Source organism: Pygocentrus nattereri, chromosome 5 (assembly GCF_015220715.1).
Source record: "Pygocentrus nattereri isolate fPygNat1 chromosome 5, fPygNat1.pri, whole genome shotgun sequence".
Taxonomy (NCBI): domain Eukaryota; kingdom Metazoa; phylum Chordata; class Actinopteri; order Characiformes; family Serrasalmidae; genus Pygocentrus; species Pygocentrus nattereri.
This window is the reverse complement of record NC_051215.1, coordinates 29,943,178-29,959,668: the sequence shown is the minus strand read 5'-3', so window position 1 is coordinate 29,959,668 and position 16,491 is coordinate 29,943,178. Positions and strand designations below refer to the sequence as shown.

The window sequence follows — 16,491 nt, the reverse complement described above, 5'->3', positions numbered from 1 at the left end:
GCTGGAAATGCACCTGATTACTTACATAGTCATTTGTTTGATTTATGGAAATTTCTGTGACTAATTTTACATAAACTTTTCCTTTAAAATCAGGTATAAGTTACTGGCAGTGTCTCAAAAGTGTATAGCTGAGAGACTTTCCTAAACCATGGTGGCAGATAGGGCTGAACAATATCACAGTATTTATTGATATCATGATTAATGAAGTCACAATATGCCATAATATGCTTTTCCGAGTTCTTAAAAAACACTGACCAGCTGCATGTTTCATTAAAAAGAAAGCTTAGTTAGGCCTGTTTGAAAAGATTTAGTTCAGTACAGTTTGTAAAATGTTAAATGAAAATAATATGTTATATATATTTGTTAATCAGAGTTAACCATAACTTTTGATAGTACTTCTTAAAAGTAGCACTACTAGTTCTTTTATGCCTGTTCCAACATATTAAATGTCAGAAATCAATCAATATAATCGTTCAATACTAGTAGCAGTTTTATTTGGTAACAGGATGGATGGCTGGATAGATGGATGGCTAGATAGATAGATACTTTATTGATCCCAAAGGAAATTTAGCAGCCGGTAGCAGTCACACAATACAGGACAGTAATAGTAATAAGGGTATAAACAACAGGGAAGAATAAATATAAAAAGATCCTATATACAGGCATATATACAAATAGAAAAATACAACAATTAGTAATAACATCTATAACCTGAGAAGAAAGACGCAGTGCAATAATGACTGTACAAGGAGGCACAGGTAACAGCATATAATCACAACACTGAATGAATAAATATGTGCAGATATTGGTATCAAAACAAAGCGTCTAAATTAGACACACCCTTAAAGGTAAAACACGTAAATTCACTCATACCTGGGCCCCCTTTTTTTCTTTTTTCTCAGAGTTCAGGCAATCTGATGTCCCAGGTGGATAACAGTAACCCCCCCCTTTTTATTTATTTATTTTTTTTAGCTATTATTATTATTATTATTTTATTTATTTATTTATTTTACTAATTTTTAATTTATTTTTGTATTTATTTATTTCCCCCCCTTCTTCTATAGTAATGTTTTGTTATGAATGTGGGCGATAAGTGACATGGTGGGTGAGGGTTGGTGTGGGTGGGTGAGGGATAGTAGGTGGGTTAGGTGGTTAATGGGAAAAAGAAAAAAGGTAATGTAATCAATCTCTGCCCAGTATTGTATTTCTATCCTGTTAACCCAATAAAGAGAATGATCAAAAAAAAAAGTGTCTAGGGTGGAGTGTCCAGATGTGCAAGAAAGCGCAATATGTGCAGCAAGGTGTCCATATGTGTCGTTGGACAAAATAAACCTAAGATTTAGCATGAAGTCCTCATCTCTCCTCTTCCCTCTTGTCTCTTCTCTTCTGGCCCAACTGCGAAGAGCTGAAGAGCCTGATGGCACCATTTGTATTTTATAATGACACTATTTCAGACTTCCTGTGTCATTGTTTTATTGTTTCCGAAATTCTAATAAGGCAGAGTAAAATTACGGCCCATGAATGTTTTGGTGAGAAAGAACTTTATTAACACTATAATCCCTTCATCAGTGAACGTACATTATGTCATTTGCTCTGAGCTTATTGGCTGCTCCAGTCTTGACAATTTCCAGTACTTTACTGGGCCTTTCAAACCTTACACTTCACAAATATATCTCAATTAGTATGCAGTCCTGTTTACAGTTAGCATAATTAGCTACAGCTTTAGCAAACTGTATCATTCTATTCAGATGTATTGCGCTTATTGAGACTGCAACAGATCACATTTTGCTCTGCAACTTCTCATGTACATTCATCTGCTCTTTAGTCTCTCTGTTCCAATTTCAGTTTGTTTGTTAATGCTCCATTGTTTGCTCTGCTGTTAGTTCCTTCTTTTAGTTCCTGAAAGCTACTGGCTCCTGTGCAGTTTCTTGGAGGTGTGAGTTTGTGTGTGGATTAGTAAGAGTCTAACCTTCAAACTGCCCTGCAGGTAGTGTTCCAAGGTTTGGCCGGTGGGGTCATCGGAGTAGAGACTAAAGCCAGACTGGCCTGTCTTTCTCATGCCAGTGTCCTGATTCAGACGGTTCTGGAACTCTTCCACTGTGGTGGAGGCATCAAAACCAACGACCTGTCAATGAAATATACTTCATACGATCAGAGACATTTGAAGCTCAGGACTTTTAATGATGCTTTTCATTCATGAACCCCTCTTCCCCAAAAACCTGGTAAGTGTTGTTAAGAAAGTGCACAGGCAGGCTGAAGGGCAGGGAGTGGTGGTACGGGTTCCTCAGTAAGATGGACAGGATCTCCATGCGAGAGGGCCTGGCCTGTCGATCACCCTTCTGTTGAGTTCTCTCCACTGAGCGCTGGCAGTAGATGGCATACTTCCCCACCTCTGTCCTGTGGTTTGAGAGGTGAAGGGTTAATTTTTGTTAAATGTATGAAACCTTGTATCTTCAAAATGATAACTTTACAGCAGTAGGAAAAACATATTTTACTTTTAATGTAAGTCAGTGGAACCAAATTTTTGTCCGAGTACTTTTGGGTCATTTCTTTTGGTCCATTTGTCATGAAATTTACACACAATTGGTATTTTCAAATTATGTTACAAACTGAAAAATGACAAAAATGGAGATGTGAGGTTTTGCAATATACATTCAATGGTCACTTTATAATGTTCACTCTGTGGTCAGAGCCTGACCAGTGAAGAATGGGTTTTAGATGGCTGACAAACTATGGGGTTAACAGGTGGACTAGAGTCTTTAACTGTACAGTCTGTATAGTGGCTCCTTAAGGTAGGTTGACCTCATAGTGTGGCCAGTAATGTGGAACTACAAGTCATGTACTACCAATATGGTGACCAGCCAGTCTATGTCTGTCTGTAAGTGTGTCTGGACCTGTGTGTCTTGTCTTGTTACAGTACTTGAGGGCGTATTTTCCCATGAAGGTACTTTTTTAGGGTATAATTAAATCATAGTGGTTTATTTCTAATAAAGTACGTTTGCTTTGCTAATTTAATTTTTGATAATCGTTACAGAGTAAAAGCAAGTGTGCATTTTGGCACATTTCCCCCAGTTAGAGGAAAAAAAAATTCACTTCTGAAAACCAAGCAAACTAATCTTAGCTAAGCAGTTAGTGTATGCTTTTAATATGTTCTTCTTTATTACCTTAAAATAACAACAATGATGAATATTAATGTAAAGGGCCCATATCCTACACCATTCAGACATAACATTATGACCACCTTCTTATTGCGTTGGCCATTTTATCAGCTCCACTTATTATACAGGTGCCCTTTATAGTTCCACAATTACAGACTGTAGTCCAGCAGCACTGCTGTGTCTGATCCACTCAGACCAGCATAACCCCCACTAACACAGCAGGGCTGAGAATGATCCACCACCCAAATAGCACCTGCTCTGTGAGGGTCCAGGGTGGTCCTGACCACTGAAGAACAGGGTAAAAGGGAGCTAACACAATATACAGAGAAACAGACGGACTACAGTCTGTAACTGTAGAACTACAAAGTGCACCTATACAGTAAGTGGAGCCGATAAAATGGACATTGAGTGTAGAAACAAGTAGGTGGTCATAATGTTATGCCTGATTGGTGTATATCCTGTGTTTTAATTTTTCCCTTGAGGTTCACTTATAACATTTGTGTGGTTTTATGTATCAAAACCAGTCATAATTCACTTTCACATGACCATTTTCTAACCTCTCTTTATCTTGTAGAATTAAACAGGCTGTTACTGTTTCTGTGCCTTTAAGACTGATGTAAGAAAAATGAGCTCTATTCTGATTGGCTGTATTGTGCCCCAGTCTGAAGGGTCAAGGCTAAACTGCTTTAGGCTAAACAGGCAGATATGTAAATAAGCTGGTTCTCGTGACATCATAGAAATGACTGATTCAAAACAGGTTTTGTGCAGCTCAGTTTCTTGGACTGTGTAGTGAATGATCTGTTTTGAAACTTAAAAATGTTTCTTTTATTTCTTACTTCTTTATTTTAAAGGCGAGAGAAATATATGAGCCCTTTAAGCTGTTGCATTTGTTTCATTGTGAGTGTCTGAGAGCTAACTTCAGTTAGCATAACTCAACATTTAAGGAGCTCCTAAGCAGTAGGTCTGTCACTAAAAATGAGAAAAATCGAGTAATCTAGCCATTCATTTGACTCTTAATTATGTAAACTGTTTCAACTTATTTACTCTACTTATTTAGTAGAGATGGTCATTACTCTTGTCCACCCTTGGCGTCGACTCACCTAGAGTCAGCATGCTTTCTGAGGTGGACTTGAAGAAGCCAGAGAATGGGGTGCTGAGGCAAGAACAGACCCACACACAGTGCCAGGAACTGCCAACCCTTTGGAGGCAAACACACACAAGAACGCAAAAACAACCAATTACACTCACTGAGACACAAAGCACTGCCCAACACTCCCCCTTGTGGAGATGCTGCACATTAACACTCTCCATGGTTTCACACATGTAAACAAAGCACCTGTGCCCTCCCAGATGAGTCAATGCTGTGATCTCAGCGTTGGTCTCCCATGAGTCATCAAAGAGAGGACAACAACAAGCTACCCTGTAGTAATGAATCTGATTGGCTGGGAATTGTAACAAAAAACGAATGTGCATGAAAGATTGTCACATTCGATCATTTGTCTTAAGAGGTAGGATTACTGAACCTGAACCAGCAGAGGTCTTTCCTGAGATCTGTAATAACTGTCTGAAAGTGTTGTTTCTTACTAGTATGTGTAGTAAGTGAGTGCTGATGTGAAGCAATGAACTGCTCAAAATAATGTGTTCTTGCAAGCATGTAACTAGGAATAGGGATTCTAGAGTATTGCTCAGAAATGAATGAAAATTTGATACTATTACTCATAAATATATTAAAATTCTACATTACTGCTCAGAAATCATTGGGGATTCTGCACTAGCTTTAGGTTCAGGTTACTTTATTTGTACCTGTGGGTACATTTGGTTTGCAGTGGATGAGTCAGTATCCATCTTAACATACATTTTACAAACAACACAAACAACTGACAATGACAAACATAAAAAATAGAAGGTACTCAAGGTTCCATAACTTATTCATCTGGGGAATGGCTGTTGGAACAAAGCTATTTTTATACTCTTTTGTTCTGCACTTTTGGGCTATAAAGCAAGGCCCAGAGGGAAATTCAGTATTTAAAAAGTGGGAGATATCATTTACAACTGCATCGGTTATCTGCCTTATCTGCCTAGTGTGCAAGGCCTCTAGGTTAAGTTGTATCAGCCTTCAAGACCATTAGAGTACTTGATTTAGGAACTTAATGTTCCTTAAAGATAGCTTTCCAAACCACACCATCAAAGAAAAGGTTAAAATCAATAAAACCCACGACAGAATAAGGTCATCATGGTTTTGTCAGTGTGAAAATAGCACAGTCTCCTCAGAAAATAGTCAGTCTACTTTTTGCACACAGCTTCACAGTTTACTTCAAAGTTCAATTTTGAGTCAGTAATTGTACCAAGATATTTGTAATTAGTCATTAGTAATTAGTCTTGCCTTTAGGAAGAGGTGTTACCCACTACACTAACCAACCACACATGCAGTGATGTAAAGCACCGCCACTGGACTCTAGAGCAGTGGAGACATGTACTCTGGAGTGATGAATCAAACTTCTCCACCTGGCAACACGATGGACGAGTCTGGGTTTGGTGGTTGCCAGGAGAATGGTACTTATCTGACTGCATCATGCCAAGTGTAAAGTTTGGTGGAGGGGGGATTATGGTGTGGTATTGTTTTTCAGGAGTTGGGCTCGGTGCCTTAGTTCCAGTGAAAGGAACTCTTAATGCTTCAGCAGACCAAGAGAATTTGGACAATTTCATGCTTCCAACTTTGTGGGAACAGTTTGGGGACGGCCCCTTCCTGTTCCAGCACAACTGCGCCCCAGTGCACAAAGCAAGGTCTATAAAGACATGAATGAGCAAGTTCGGTGTGAAAGAACAATGGTCAAAAATTCACCTAAACCTTGTGGAAAGCCTTCCCAGAAGAGTTGAATCTGACATAGCTGAAAAGGGTGGGCCGACATCATATTAAACCCTATGGATTAAGAATGGGATCTCACTCAAGTTCATATGCATGTGAAGGCAGTTGAGCAAATATTTTTGGCAATATAGTCTATGTGATTCTATACTACTACTCAGAAATGAATGGGGATTCTACAACCCAAATTCCAATGAAGTTGGAACATTGTGTAAAACATAAATAAAATCAATACGATGATTTGCAAATCATTTTCAACCTATATTCAATTGAATACATTGTTGAATGTGTTGAATACATTGTTCAATTGAATGTGTTGCAGGCATCAAATTCAAAATTAGTGAATATTTGCAAAAAACAATAAAGTTTATCCGTTTGAACATTAAATATCTTGTCTTTGTAGTGTATTCAATTGAATATAGGTTGAAAATGATTTGCAAATCATTGTATTCTGTTTTTATTTGTTTTACACAACATCCTAACTTCATTGGAATTGGGGTTGTATATTATCACTAAAAATGGCAAGAATAAATGAATAAGAACTCTATACTACAGCTCACAAATGAATGAAAATTTTCTAATATGTGTGTGTGCATGTGAAAGACCTCCTAACTCAGTGATCTCCACACTACTGTAATGTCCTATATGTTTGTATAGCTACTCAAGATGCCCTCACCTGCAGCGGGCCTGGCTGGCCGTGGGGCTGCCTCCTGCGTGTCTGTTTGATGACTTGGCAGTAGATCTCATTCTGCAGCTCAGGATGTGTGAGACACACCTGTAGAGCACACTGGGCCAGTGTCACATGGTAGTCTATGGCTGGAGTGTCAATGGCCACGTTGATGAAGAGCTGGCATGTCTGAAAGAGAAGCATGGTGTAGATTTAATAAGGCAGCAGCGGTGGTATGTGTGACATGTTCGCTGAGGCAAACCGATAGTCTTACAGCAGTATGTTAATGCCATGAGATTTAATGTCAAATGATTTTAGACCACAGCTATTGGTCCATTCCGAATGAAATGCTCACATTATGTAAAAAGTGGCTGATGTTTTAAAGGTATAAAGATGTAAAAGAAATAAAAAAGAAATAAAAAAGATGTAAAAAGGATCTATATCAAAAACAGGACACAGCATGGCTAGGCAGTATTCTAACCTTAAAAAGTTTGATGGCTTCAGTCTGTAGGGCTTGTGATGGCAGGGTGGTTATGGGGGAAGTTAGGCCTTCCTTACTGAAGCACAGCATGGGATGCCTCCACACCTGAGAGCCTGCGGAAGAGTAACAGAAACGCATTCAATCAGACACGTCTTTACATCATACTGAGGTTCTTTATACTCACATATCTCATGTTTATTTAACCCCCTAAAATCCCACCCTTGTTACATACAAAGATTTATTATTCAGTAACTACAGGGACTTCTATGCCAATTGGTTGAGCTATTCTTACTTATTACAGAAGTGTGTAGTAAAGTTTTGGGCCTGCCAGCAGGTCCTGGCCATTTAAGGAGTTGAGAACTATGTTGATAGAAAGGTTCTTCAGGTAACTAAAAGTGGTTGCTCCTATAGGGACCTGGATCTATAACCAACAAACTGTGGAAAATTATTTAATTTTAATGGGGTAGGCCTATTTTAATCTGCATAACTTTTCTAGCATTAATGATATGGCTTTGGCAGCCTGGGAAACTCACAGACCAATTGCATGTGTGATGTTACTCAGGCTATCAGATCTGTGCATTACGATGAGCACTGAGACTCGAGTGAGTGGCACACACACAGGGGGATGAGGTGAGACACAGCAGTCAGAGAAGAAAGTGAGCCAGTTTATTTCACATGCTGGGCTCTAAAAAGAGATAACTGACAATAAATGTTGAAATATTACTGAACTGTACTTTATTTGATTCGACATTCAGTTGTTGACTGTATAAGATGATTCTACTTCAGTAACCAGTATATAGCAGTGAGTCATAATGCAAGTCATTATATTATAAATGTTCCGGGCCTTTGCTTGAGGAGGTTTTCTGTAATTGGACTTTACTGAATTATAATTAATTGTTTCAAAAAACCTGCACCTTTATGAGTGTGTATGAGTATAGTCCTACCTGGGTCACCGTCTACAGCGAGCAGTTTGCCAACCAACTGCTCAAACTCTGTCCCCACTGTCCCCATGTTGGCACCCGCTGCCACTGACAAGTGATAAAGCCACGCTGCCTGTGGGTCACAAACAGCATGGGATAAAAAAACAGATCAGTATGAGTCAAATTAAGCCAGGAACCCCTGTTTTAACTGGTCATTCTGTCCATTCTCCTTCCTGCCCACTAAATTGTTACAGTTTGCAATAAATGTAGTTATATAGTTAGCGAGCATGTACTTAAAGTAGTTAGCTACACTCTTATAAAAGATGGTTCTTCAAGGGTTCTTTGGTAAACCAAATGGTTCCATATAGAACGCTCAAAGAAACTTTTGTATGGGTAAAGGGTTCTTTGAATCATGAAAGGGCTCTTCAGGTTGATGAAAACTGGGCATGAATGTGCTACAGAAGGTTCTATACCTACCATGGAACTCTTTTTGAAAATGGTTCTAAATAGCTCTCAAAAGCTCTTGTAACAATAGAAGAACCCTTTAGGGTGCTATACAACCATTTTCAAAAAGGTTCTATAAAGAAACATATACAGTACATCTTCCATCAATCTCAAGAACTCTTTCATGATACAAAGAACCCTTTAACCATTAGGTATTATATTACAAATAATATGACACATTCTTGAGGCTCATCTGTCTAGTCAGCTATGGGTACACAGCGCCCAAGGCAGCCGTTGAAGCTCCGCCAGCTTGGTGATCATCAGTTACAGTACTGACTCATCAGGATTAAACAGCTCTCTGTGAACATTTATAGGTCAGCATTATAATAGGTTCATACTGTATTGACATAATAATTGTGCTAAAATAATTAAACAGGGAGAGCAAGTTAGGCTAGTTTACTGCCTGTTCCTGCTGTTACCTTCTCATGCTGGGAGTCTATAAGCAAGTAAGTAGGGGCCTGGTTTAGGGGCTGGATGGAGATGGCGGAGTGTGTAGACGGCCCACTCTGCTCCTTCTTACTGTCCTCATCTGAGTCACATGACTGGTCCACTTCTTCAACACGTGCCTCCCACATCCTGATCTGACCCAGAGGGAACTGAGCAGAGAGGTGCAGCATGCATGAGTACACACACACACACACACACACACACACACACACACACAAACTTCAGTGTAAAATGACAGTGTCCTTCAGTGTACCTTGTCCTCTTGACATCTGAAGTAGTACAGTGTCTTCCCAATGAGTGCACACCACACCTGTTTAGAATAGCCATGCTTTACCTGAAAGAAACACAAATATTATTTGTCTTAGACACTTTAAAGGGTCCATATCCTATATTTTTCAAATATGTCATTTTATTTTTCCTGAGATCCACTCATAACATATGTGTGGCTTTATGTACCCAAAAACAGTCATTCTTTTTTTTCCTAATCATTTTCCAACCTCTCTTTTTCTCTTAGAATTAAAAAGTCTGTTTTTGCTACTGTGCCTTTAAGACTAATATGTGTAAATGAGCTCTGTTCTGATGCTCTGTATTGTGCCTCCCTCAACAAGCACTTGGGGCTGAAACACTCCTTATAACTTCATTTGGAGTGGGCGGTGCTAAACTGCTGTGTAAATAGGTGGATATGTGAAATCTGTTGATGTTTGTCACATCACAAAAATGATTATTACTACTATTAAAAAAAAAGTGATTTCCAAACGGGCCGTTTTTGCAGCTTAGTTTTAATATATGGACGGGGGAGTTAATGGTATACTTTAAAAGTTTCAAACTAAGGTCTGCTTCTTTTGTTTACAACAGTAGATGCTAGGCTAAAGTTGCCAACACACTGGACCTTGTCTTTTTCCAAACTCTTCTCATCCTTTACCAAACTCATCTCTTTCAATATTTGGTATCAATCCACACAAGATGACCAAACACAGGGCTACATTCATTCTTAAGCACAAAGACACATCATAAGGTACCTTGGCAGAGAAACTAAAGCTACATTCACATTACAAGCCTCATTGCTCAAATAAAATTTTTTGCTCAAATCCTCTCTCTGACTTGACGGTTCACACTCGATTAGGTAAGTGATTCAAATCTGCCATTAATGTAAACAAACCGGCATCCTGAAATTACCTACATGCGTACATCATAGTGTCATGTGAATGAATCACGTGTCTTGTGCAGTGGATCATCAGCAAACAGACTAACGAGCAGAACGAGCTTTGCTGTGAAGATAATTTATATTAATTTATATAATAATAATAAGATAATCAGCTCTCAGTACTTGTGATTTTTTTAATTTCTATTATGTGGGGCAGACTTAAAAGGGAACTCCACCAATTTTTCAAAAATGTTGCATAACTGAATGATGAAGCTGGAAAAAAAGCCATTCAATGTAGTTTGGTGCATAATGCTTAACTCTAGAGAAACTTGGTAAGTCAGAATTGTTCACAGTGGTAGTGATAGGAACCAGACATCTCAAGAGCTTAAGGCCTCTAAAAGCTACATCACGGAAAGTTATTACATTAAATTTTTATGAATACTCAGCCTCTGATGTTTGAGACGTTGCTTTACAGTTGGCCTATTTATTTCATTTATTCTAATCTGTTTATGGTGGAGGGATACATTAAGGGTGTTCTAAGGTAAAACAGTCCTCAAAGAAAACTTCTTTTTCCAGATTGACCACTATTTTACCACCATCAATATTACCTATAAAAACGTCAGAAGGCTTGTGTACACTGGTGGTTTTGGTCAGTAAATAAAATGGCTATATTCGTGTTGTTGACATTAGAACCCCTGGTTTCTCTCACCACCACTGAATTAAAATCAGAGTCAGTAAGTTTCTCTACAAATGAACCATTTTGCATCAAACCACTCTGAATGACATTGTTTACATTTCAACCACTGAATTATGCAAATATTTAGAAAAAATGGTGGAATTCCCCTTTAAGTAGCACACACAATGGCAGTAATTGCAAAACCTTCATCAGGTATCCCCTCATGGTTGGCCGGACATCAGGCTGGGTGAAAAGCGGACTGGCTGCTTTAACCCTCAGCACACACTGCAGGACCCTCAGCCACTCCTCAAGCAGGTTAGGAGAGTCTGCCTTCAGATTATACGCACGCTTTCCTGTCACCACCTGAGCGAGACCAGCACACACACTCAGACACATGTAAACACACACAAACACCCTAAGGTTTCCTTCCATGTGGACAGTAACTATGGGACAGTACCTGAAGCATTTGCTTGCCGTCCCCACGGGCAATGGTGCTGGACGCACTGAGCTCAATCTGGCCTTGGGGTTTGCGGATGACATCACTCTACAAAAAAGGAAAACATTTGCCACCATATCAGGAGCCACTAACCACGCCATATAATCATGTACCACGAGCAAGTTCATTGCATGCACACGAGACTGACCGGTGACTTGTAATACAGCAGTTCTCCATCTTTCAGGACAAACCAACGGCGCTTCCATGTCTTCTTCCAGGTCTTCACCATCTTCAGCAGGTATCCAGACTTTTCCATGGGCTCCTGAGTCACCACAACATTGCCTCTTGAATGATTAACTGTGAGTAAATTAGTGGAACATGACTGTGTGTGTGTATGTGTGTGCATTTCTTACACTCTTGCCACTGTCACTGCTGCATGAGCAGGTCTTTGGCAGTTTGTTCTCAGGCTCAGAGCACTCTGTATCAGTAGAGTAGGCATCCGGTGGAATAGCGTAATCACTCTCAGACGCCATCGAGGACAGTGACACAGCTGAGGAAACAGGGGAGAAGGAAAGACGTGATGTGTGTGTTAAGGGCTGACTAATGTTGTCTGGTCGATAAAATCAACAGATTTATCTGCATCAGTGGAAGTCGCACCAATAATGACAGAAGCATTTTAGTTGATCTGCAGATTTTTGTCTATTTTTTGTACTATATGATTTCGTTATTTCTTATTAATTATGTCTGATGTTTATTTGGGTTTATGAAATCTAGAAATCTCGCTCTTTATAGTTAAGTTGAGTCTACTTAATATTTGATCACATCAAATGATACTGGTCAATATTTTTGCTTCTAAGAATTTTTGGCTATTTGATAATGCATCAAAAAACTAAAAAACAGAATAATATGTTGTTCTGGTCCTAGTGACAGGACTTTCATATTAGTCCGGTTCTTGTGTGGATGAGGCAAATAAAAAAGGGTATGGTGAAGGTGGCCAATCTTGTCCACAAGGGGCTGGTGTGGCAGCAGGGGTTCATTCAAAACAAGCAGGAGTGCAACTGATTCTGCTTATTTAACCAACTGGTTTTAGTCTTCGGACAATTGAGCTCCTGCTTTGTTAAAATACAATCCTGCAACTACACTGGCACATTGCAGATGAGATTGGACAACCTGCTTCTTAAGTGTGTACCTCTCTTGAGAGAGCGGGGGCTGTCATGGCTGCTGGCTTTGCCGGATATGGAGCCAGAGGTGTACGAGCCACTCTCCTCTTCACCTGAGTTTGAAAGACAGTCCTCAGAACTCTCGTCCTCCTCAGAGCTGGACGACTCTTCTGACAACTGACTACTGCTTAGCAATGCCGCCCTCTGCAGGATAAAACACAGGACTAAAAGACCACAAACGCACATCCTTACCAACTTCTTTATAATACTTGGCTCTAAAAGCCACACATACCCCTTTGACTGTGGTGTAGACAGGTGTGTTCATGTTCCTGTAGATGAGAGATGTGTAGAGCATGAAGGCAGGGTATGAGGATGGGTGGGAGGAGTCTGGGTACAGAGAACAGGACAGAGATGAGCACAGACACACACAGAGAGATACACCTTAGATAGAACCAGAACCTACTGGAGACTGACCAGCGCTTTAGAATCCATATTATCTAAGCTTGGAGTTATGGTCTGATGGTAAACCCAAAATACAGGGCAGATACAGTGGTAAGCCAGTTGTTCTCAAACTGGTCCTCAGCAACCCCCACAAGACTGTCCACATTGTTGTTTGATCTCAGCTCCTAACATATAGCGAGACAGCAAAAATACAGACCATGTAGGAGTCTTTAAGGACCAGTTTGGGAACCATTGGTATAACTACTAATGCATTTTAAGGTACATTTTATGTAAGTACACTTCTGGGCAAAGAAAACTGGGCCAAGCCCAAGACAAAATGTTTTTACTGATGGTTTTGGCCTGGTCAGAGTCCAAATTTAAACCCTATAGAGAGTATTTGGTCTCATATTTAACAAAAACTAGCCTGGCAATGTTTTTCCAACTATTTTAAGCCATCAGTGCTGAGTGGAAAAATACTGACTTTACGTTCTTTAAAACGCTGTCTGCATTTTCATGTTAAGACTTCAACATTTAAAGAAATCAAAGAGAAAAGCTATGCCATATGAAGTTACTTTACCTATTTGTTAAATGATTGGTTGTTACGACCATTAAAAGCTTAATGTTTTGCCATTTTGGACTTTTTGGGCCCAATTTTTGTCCTGGAGTGTTCACTATATAAACAAAGCAAAATAACCTAATTCCTCTACCATCATTTGTCATGGATGTGGAGAGTGATGAGATATGCTATTGTGGGATGTGAGGGATAATCAGGACAGTTGTACAGCCAAATGACATGTTTTGTTGATTTTCTAAGTGAAAATAAGTTAACAAAGTCTCTACGGGGAACACACGTCTGCACATTTTAAAGCACAATTATTGTTTCTTTGCTGAATTTAACACACTGAAAAAACATATAATTTTTTTATCAATAATTTAAACAAATAAACAGAAATTATGCACTATAATTTGCAGAACAATGCAATGCCAAACGTTGCCTGTATTTTCACTTTAAAACTGTTCAAACTTTTGCATTTGACTGCATACAGTAAAGAAAGAAAGGAGCACTGAAATGAAAATGTATTGAAAGTAGAACAAAATGACAGCAGCAAAAACCAAGAGGACAAACTTTACCTTTATTAGCCAAATCTGCACAAGATGTTTCCGACAGCCGAATTCCAGATTTGGCCACTGCGTATATTCGGCTCTCCTGAGAAGAAAACATCATTTTAAAATAACGGAGAAACAACTGAATGTCATAAACAGGCTTTTGCATGTCTGATTATTTAGGCACGTCATTTCTATGATGTTAATTGTTGGGATGTAAGCTTCCATTACTTATTAGCTACATGAGCCTCATGGAAATGCAAAAGGAAATCAAAGGATGCACATCTTTACTGAAAATTGAGAAAATTAGATTTCCTTCTTTTTTTCAAACTATCACTTTAAAAGGCTCTATTCTTACCCAAGAGGGAAACCTGTGCAGTGGAGGGGTGGGAGGCTTGCTTCCTTGCATGGCAGCAGAAGCATCAGGCGTCGTCTGCTCCTCCGCTTGGGCTTGAGATGACCCTTCACTGGTTTCCATCTCCTGCTCCAGGTCCAGGTCAGTCTCCTGGGGCTTCAGTGGCCGCAGCATGCTGATAGCGTTGCGGCTTCTTCCATGGGCTGCTTCACTGCACAGCTGAGGCTGACTCAGGTGCTTCTTAGCTACCGTTATGCTAACGTTAAAGGCGTTGGGGGTCCGCAGTCGAGGCTGCTTGGGAGAAGCAGGTGTGTCCTGGATGTCCTGCGAAGGTGTGGGGCGCTTTGGGGTAAGTGCAGGGGTCAGGATAGGGCTCGGGGTGTTGGCCTCGCTGGAAGAGGACGAAGAATTAAGGCACTGTGACTGGAAGCGTTTATTCAACTCATCTGAGCAGATGTCCTCGAGGTCTGCCTTTTTGCAACCTTTGATCGTGGCCACAGTGTCTGTTCCTGGGAGGCAGAAGGAGGGGCCGCCCGCCCGCTGCATGTCATCATCGAAGAGTGAGCTGCTGTCATCGGAGGCGGTCAGGTACGTTTCACTGGTGGGTCGACTGAGCTCCAGGCCGCTGCACGCAACTGCTTCACTATCAGAGGCCGCGCTGGACAGGATGGAGGAGACGTCACAAGACAGAGCACCACTCACAGCATCACCCTCCTTCACCTCCTCTGATTCTGTTCTACAACTGGGAGTCCCGTTCTCTGCCTCAGAAGTCTGTTTAATGCCATGGTCTGTGAAGGAACACAGAAAACCAGGGTTCTTTAATTCCTATAGTTAAATAAACAGTTTTTTCTAAATACTTTGGTGCATTACAGTTATACAGTGAACATGTACACTGACCAGCCACTTCATTAGGTACACCTCTTAGTATCTACAATCATTGTTCATTTTACCAGCTCCATGTACCATATAGGTGCACTTTGTGGTTCTACAATTACAGGCTGTAGTCCATCTGTTTCTCTGCATACTCTACCACTTTTACCCTGTTCTTCAATGATCAGGACCCCCACAGGACCACCAGAGAGCAGGTATTATTTGGGTGGTGGATCATTCTGAGCACTGCAGTGACACTGGTGGCCTTTTAGTGTGTGTTGTGCTGGTATGAGTGGATCAGACACAGCAGTGTTGCTGGAGTTTTTAGACACCTCAGAGTCACTGCTGGACTGAGAATAGTCCACCAACCAAAGAGATCTAGCCAACAGTGTCTTGTGACCACTGATGAAGGACTACAGGATAACCAACACAAGCTGTGCAGCAACAGATGAGATACTGTCCTATGACTTTATAAGGTCTTTATAATGACTTTATAATACAAGGTGAATCAACAAGGTAGGTGTGTCTAACAGAGTGGACAGCAACTGCACAACACTTAACAAAAATCTAATAACTCCATTTTAACACCACCACCATGTCAGTGTCACTGCAATGCTGGGAATGATTACCACCCAAATAATACCTGCTCTGTGGTGGTCCTGTGGGGGGATCATTGAAGAACAGGGTGAAAGGGAGCTAACAAAGTATGCAGATGGACTAAAAAATGCACCTATATGGTAAATGGAGCTGATAGAATGGACTATGAATGTAGACACAAAGTAGGTGTACTTAATGAAGTGGCCAGCTGAGGTATACCTTGTATACTATTGCATACTGTTTTGAACATCATAATGACTGACAATGAGTTTGACTGTATCAGAAGGTCCAAATCATATTCAGTTTTAGGTTGATGGTCTGTGCAATTACTGTTAACTTTCATCAAGGTAAAGGTTCAGCAAGCAAATCAAATGTACACCATTTTTCCTTTTTGCACTGGTGGTTTCAGGCTAGTCTAGCTAAAAAGCAAGATATTTCACAATTTATACTTCACCAAATAGCACTGGGCAAACTGCATGCCTAAAGCATCAAACATGAGGTTAAGTAATCTCAGATAGACTTGTTGGATTGACTACATTTATATTTATGGAAAAGGATGTAAACTATTCCTTTGAATACAACCAGAAATCTAATTATTATTATTTTCCTTGTTAGTTTATATCCTATGTCATTTTAATGCCTCAATTAATGTCTTAACGGCAGGAAAA

General features: G+C 40.0%; 1 protein-coding gene across 4 annotated transcripts in view; it reads right to left on the bottom strand.

The window, feature by feature from the left end:
- plekhh2 (pleckstrin homology domain containing, family H (with MyTH4 domain) member 2) overlaps positions 1-16,491 on the bottom strand; it is a 49,379-nt gene that overhangs the window by 6,374 nt on the left and 26,514 nt on the right. For all 4 annotated transcript variants that reach the window (XM_017690608.2, XM_017690609.2, XM_017690613.2 and 1 more), the window contains 16 exons: positions 14,360-15,144; positions 14,029-14,104; positions 12,749-12,843; positions 12,486-12,660; positions 11,710-11,846; positions 11,505-11,618; positions 11,318-11,404; positions 11,065-11,223; positions 9,294-9,374; positions 9,013-9,189; positions 8,114-8,222; positions 7,170-7,282; positions 6,698-6,877; positions 4,259-4,356; positions 2,220-2,397; positions 1,970-2,125 (listed from right to left, as the gene is read on the bottom strand). In XM_017690608.2, coding sequence (XP_017546097.1) covers positions 1,970-2,125; positions 2,220-2,397; positions 4,259-4,356; positions 6,698-6,877; positions 7,170-7,282; positions 8,114-8,222; positions 9,013-9,189; positions 9,294-9,374; positions 11,065-11,223; positions 11,318-11,404; positions 11,505-11,618; positions 11,710-11,846; positions 12,486-12,660; positions 12,749-12,843; positions 14,029-14,104; positions 14,360-15,144 — 2,720 coding nt within the window. The remainder of the gene's footprint in view (positions 1-1,969; positions 2,126-2,219; positions 2,398-4,258; positions 4,357-6,697; positions 6,878-7,169; positions 7,283-8,113; positions 8,223-9,012; positions 9,190-9,293; positions 9,375-11,064; positions 11,224-11,317; positions 11,405-11,504; positions 11,619-11,709; positions 11,847-12,485; positions 12,661-12,748; positions 12,844-14,028; positions 14,105-14,359; positions 15,145-16,491) is intronic.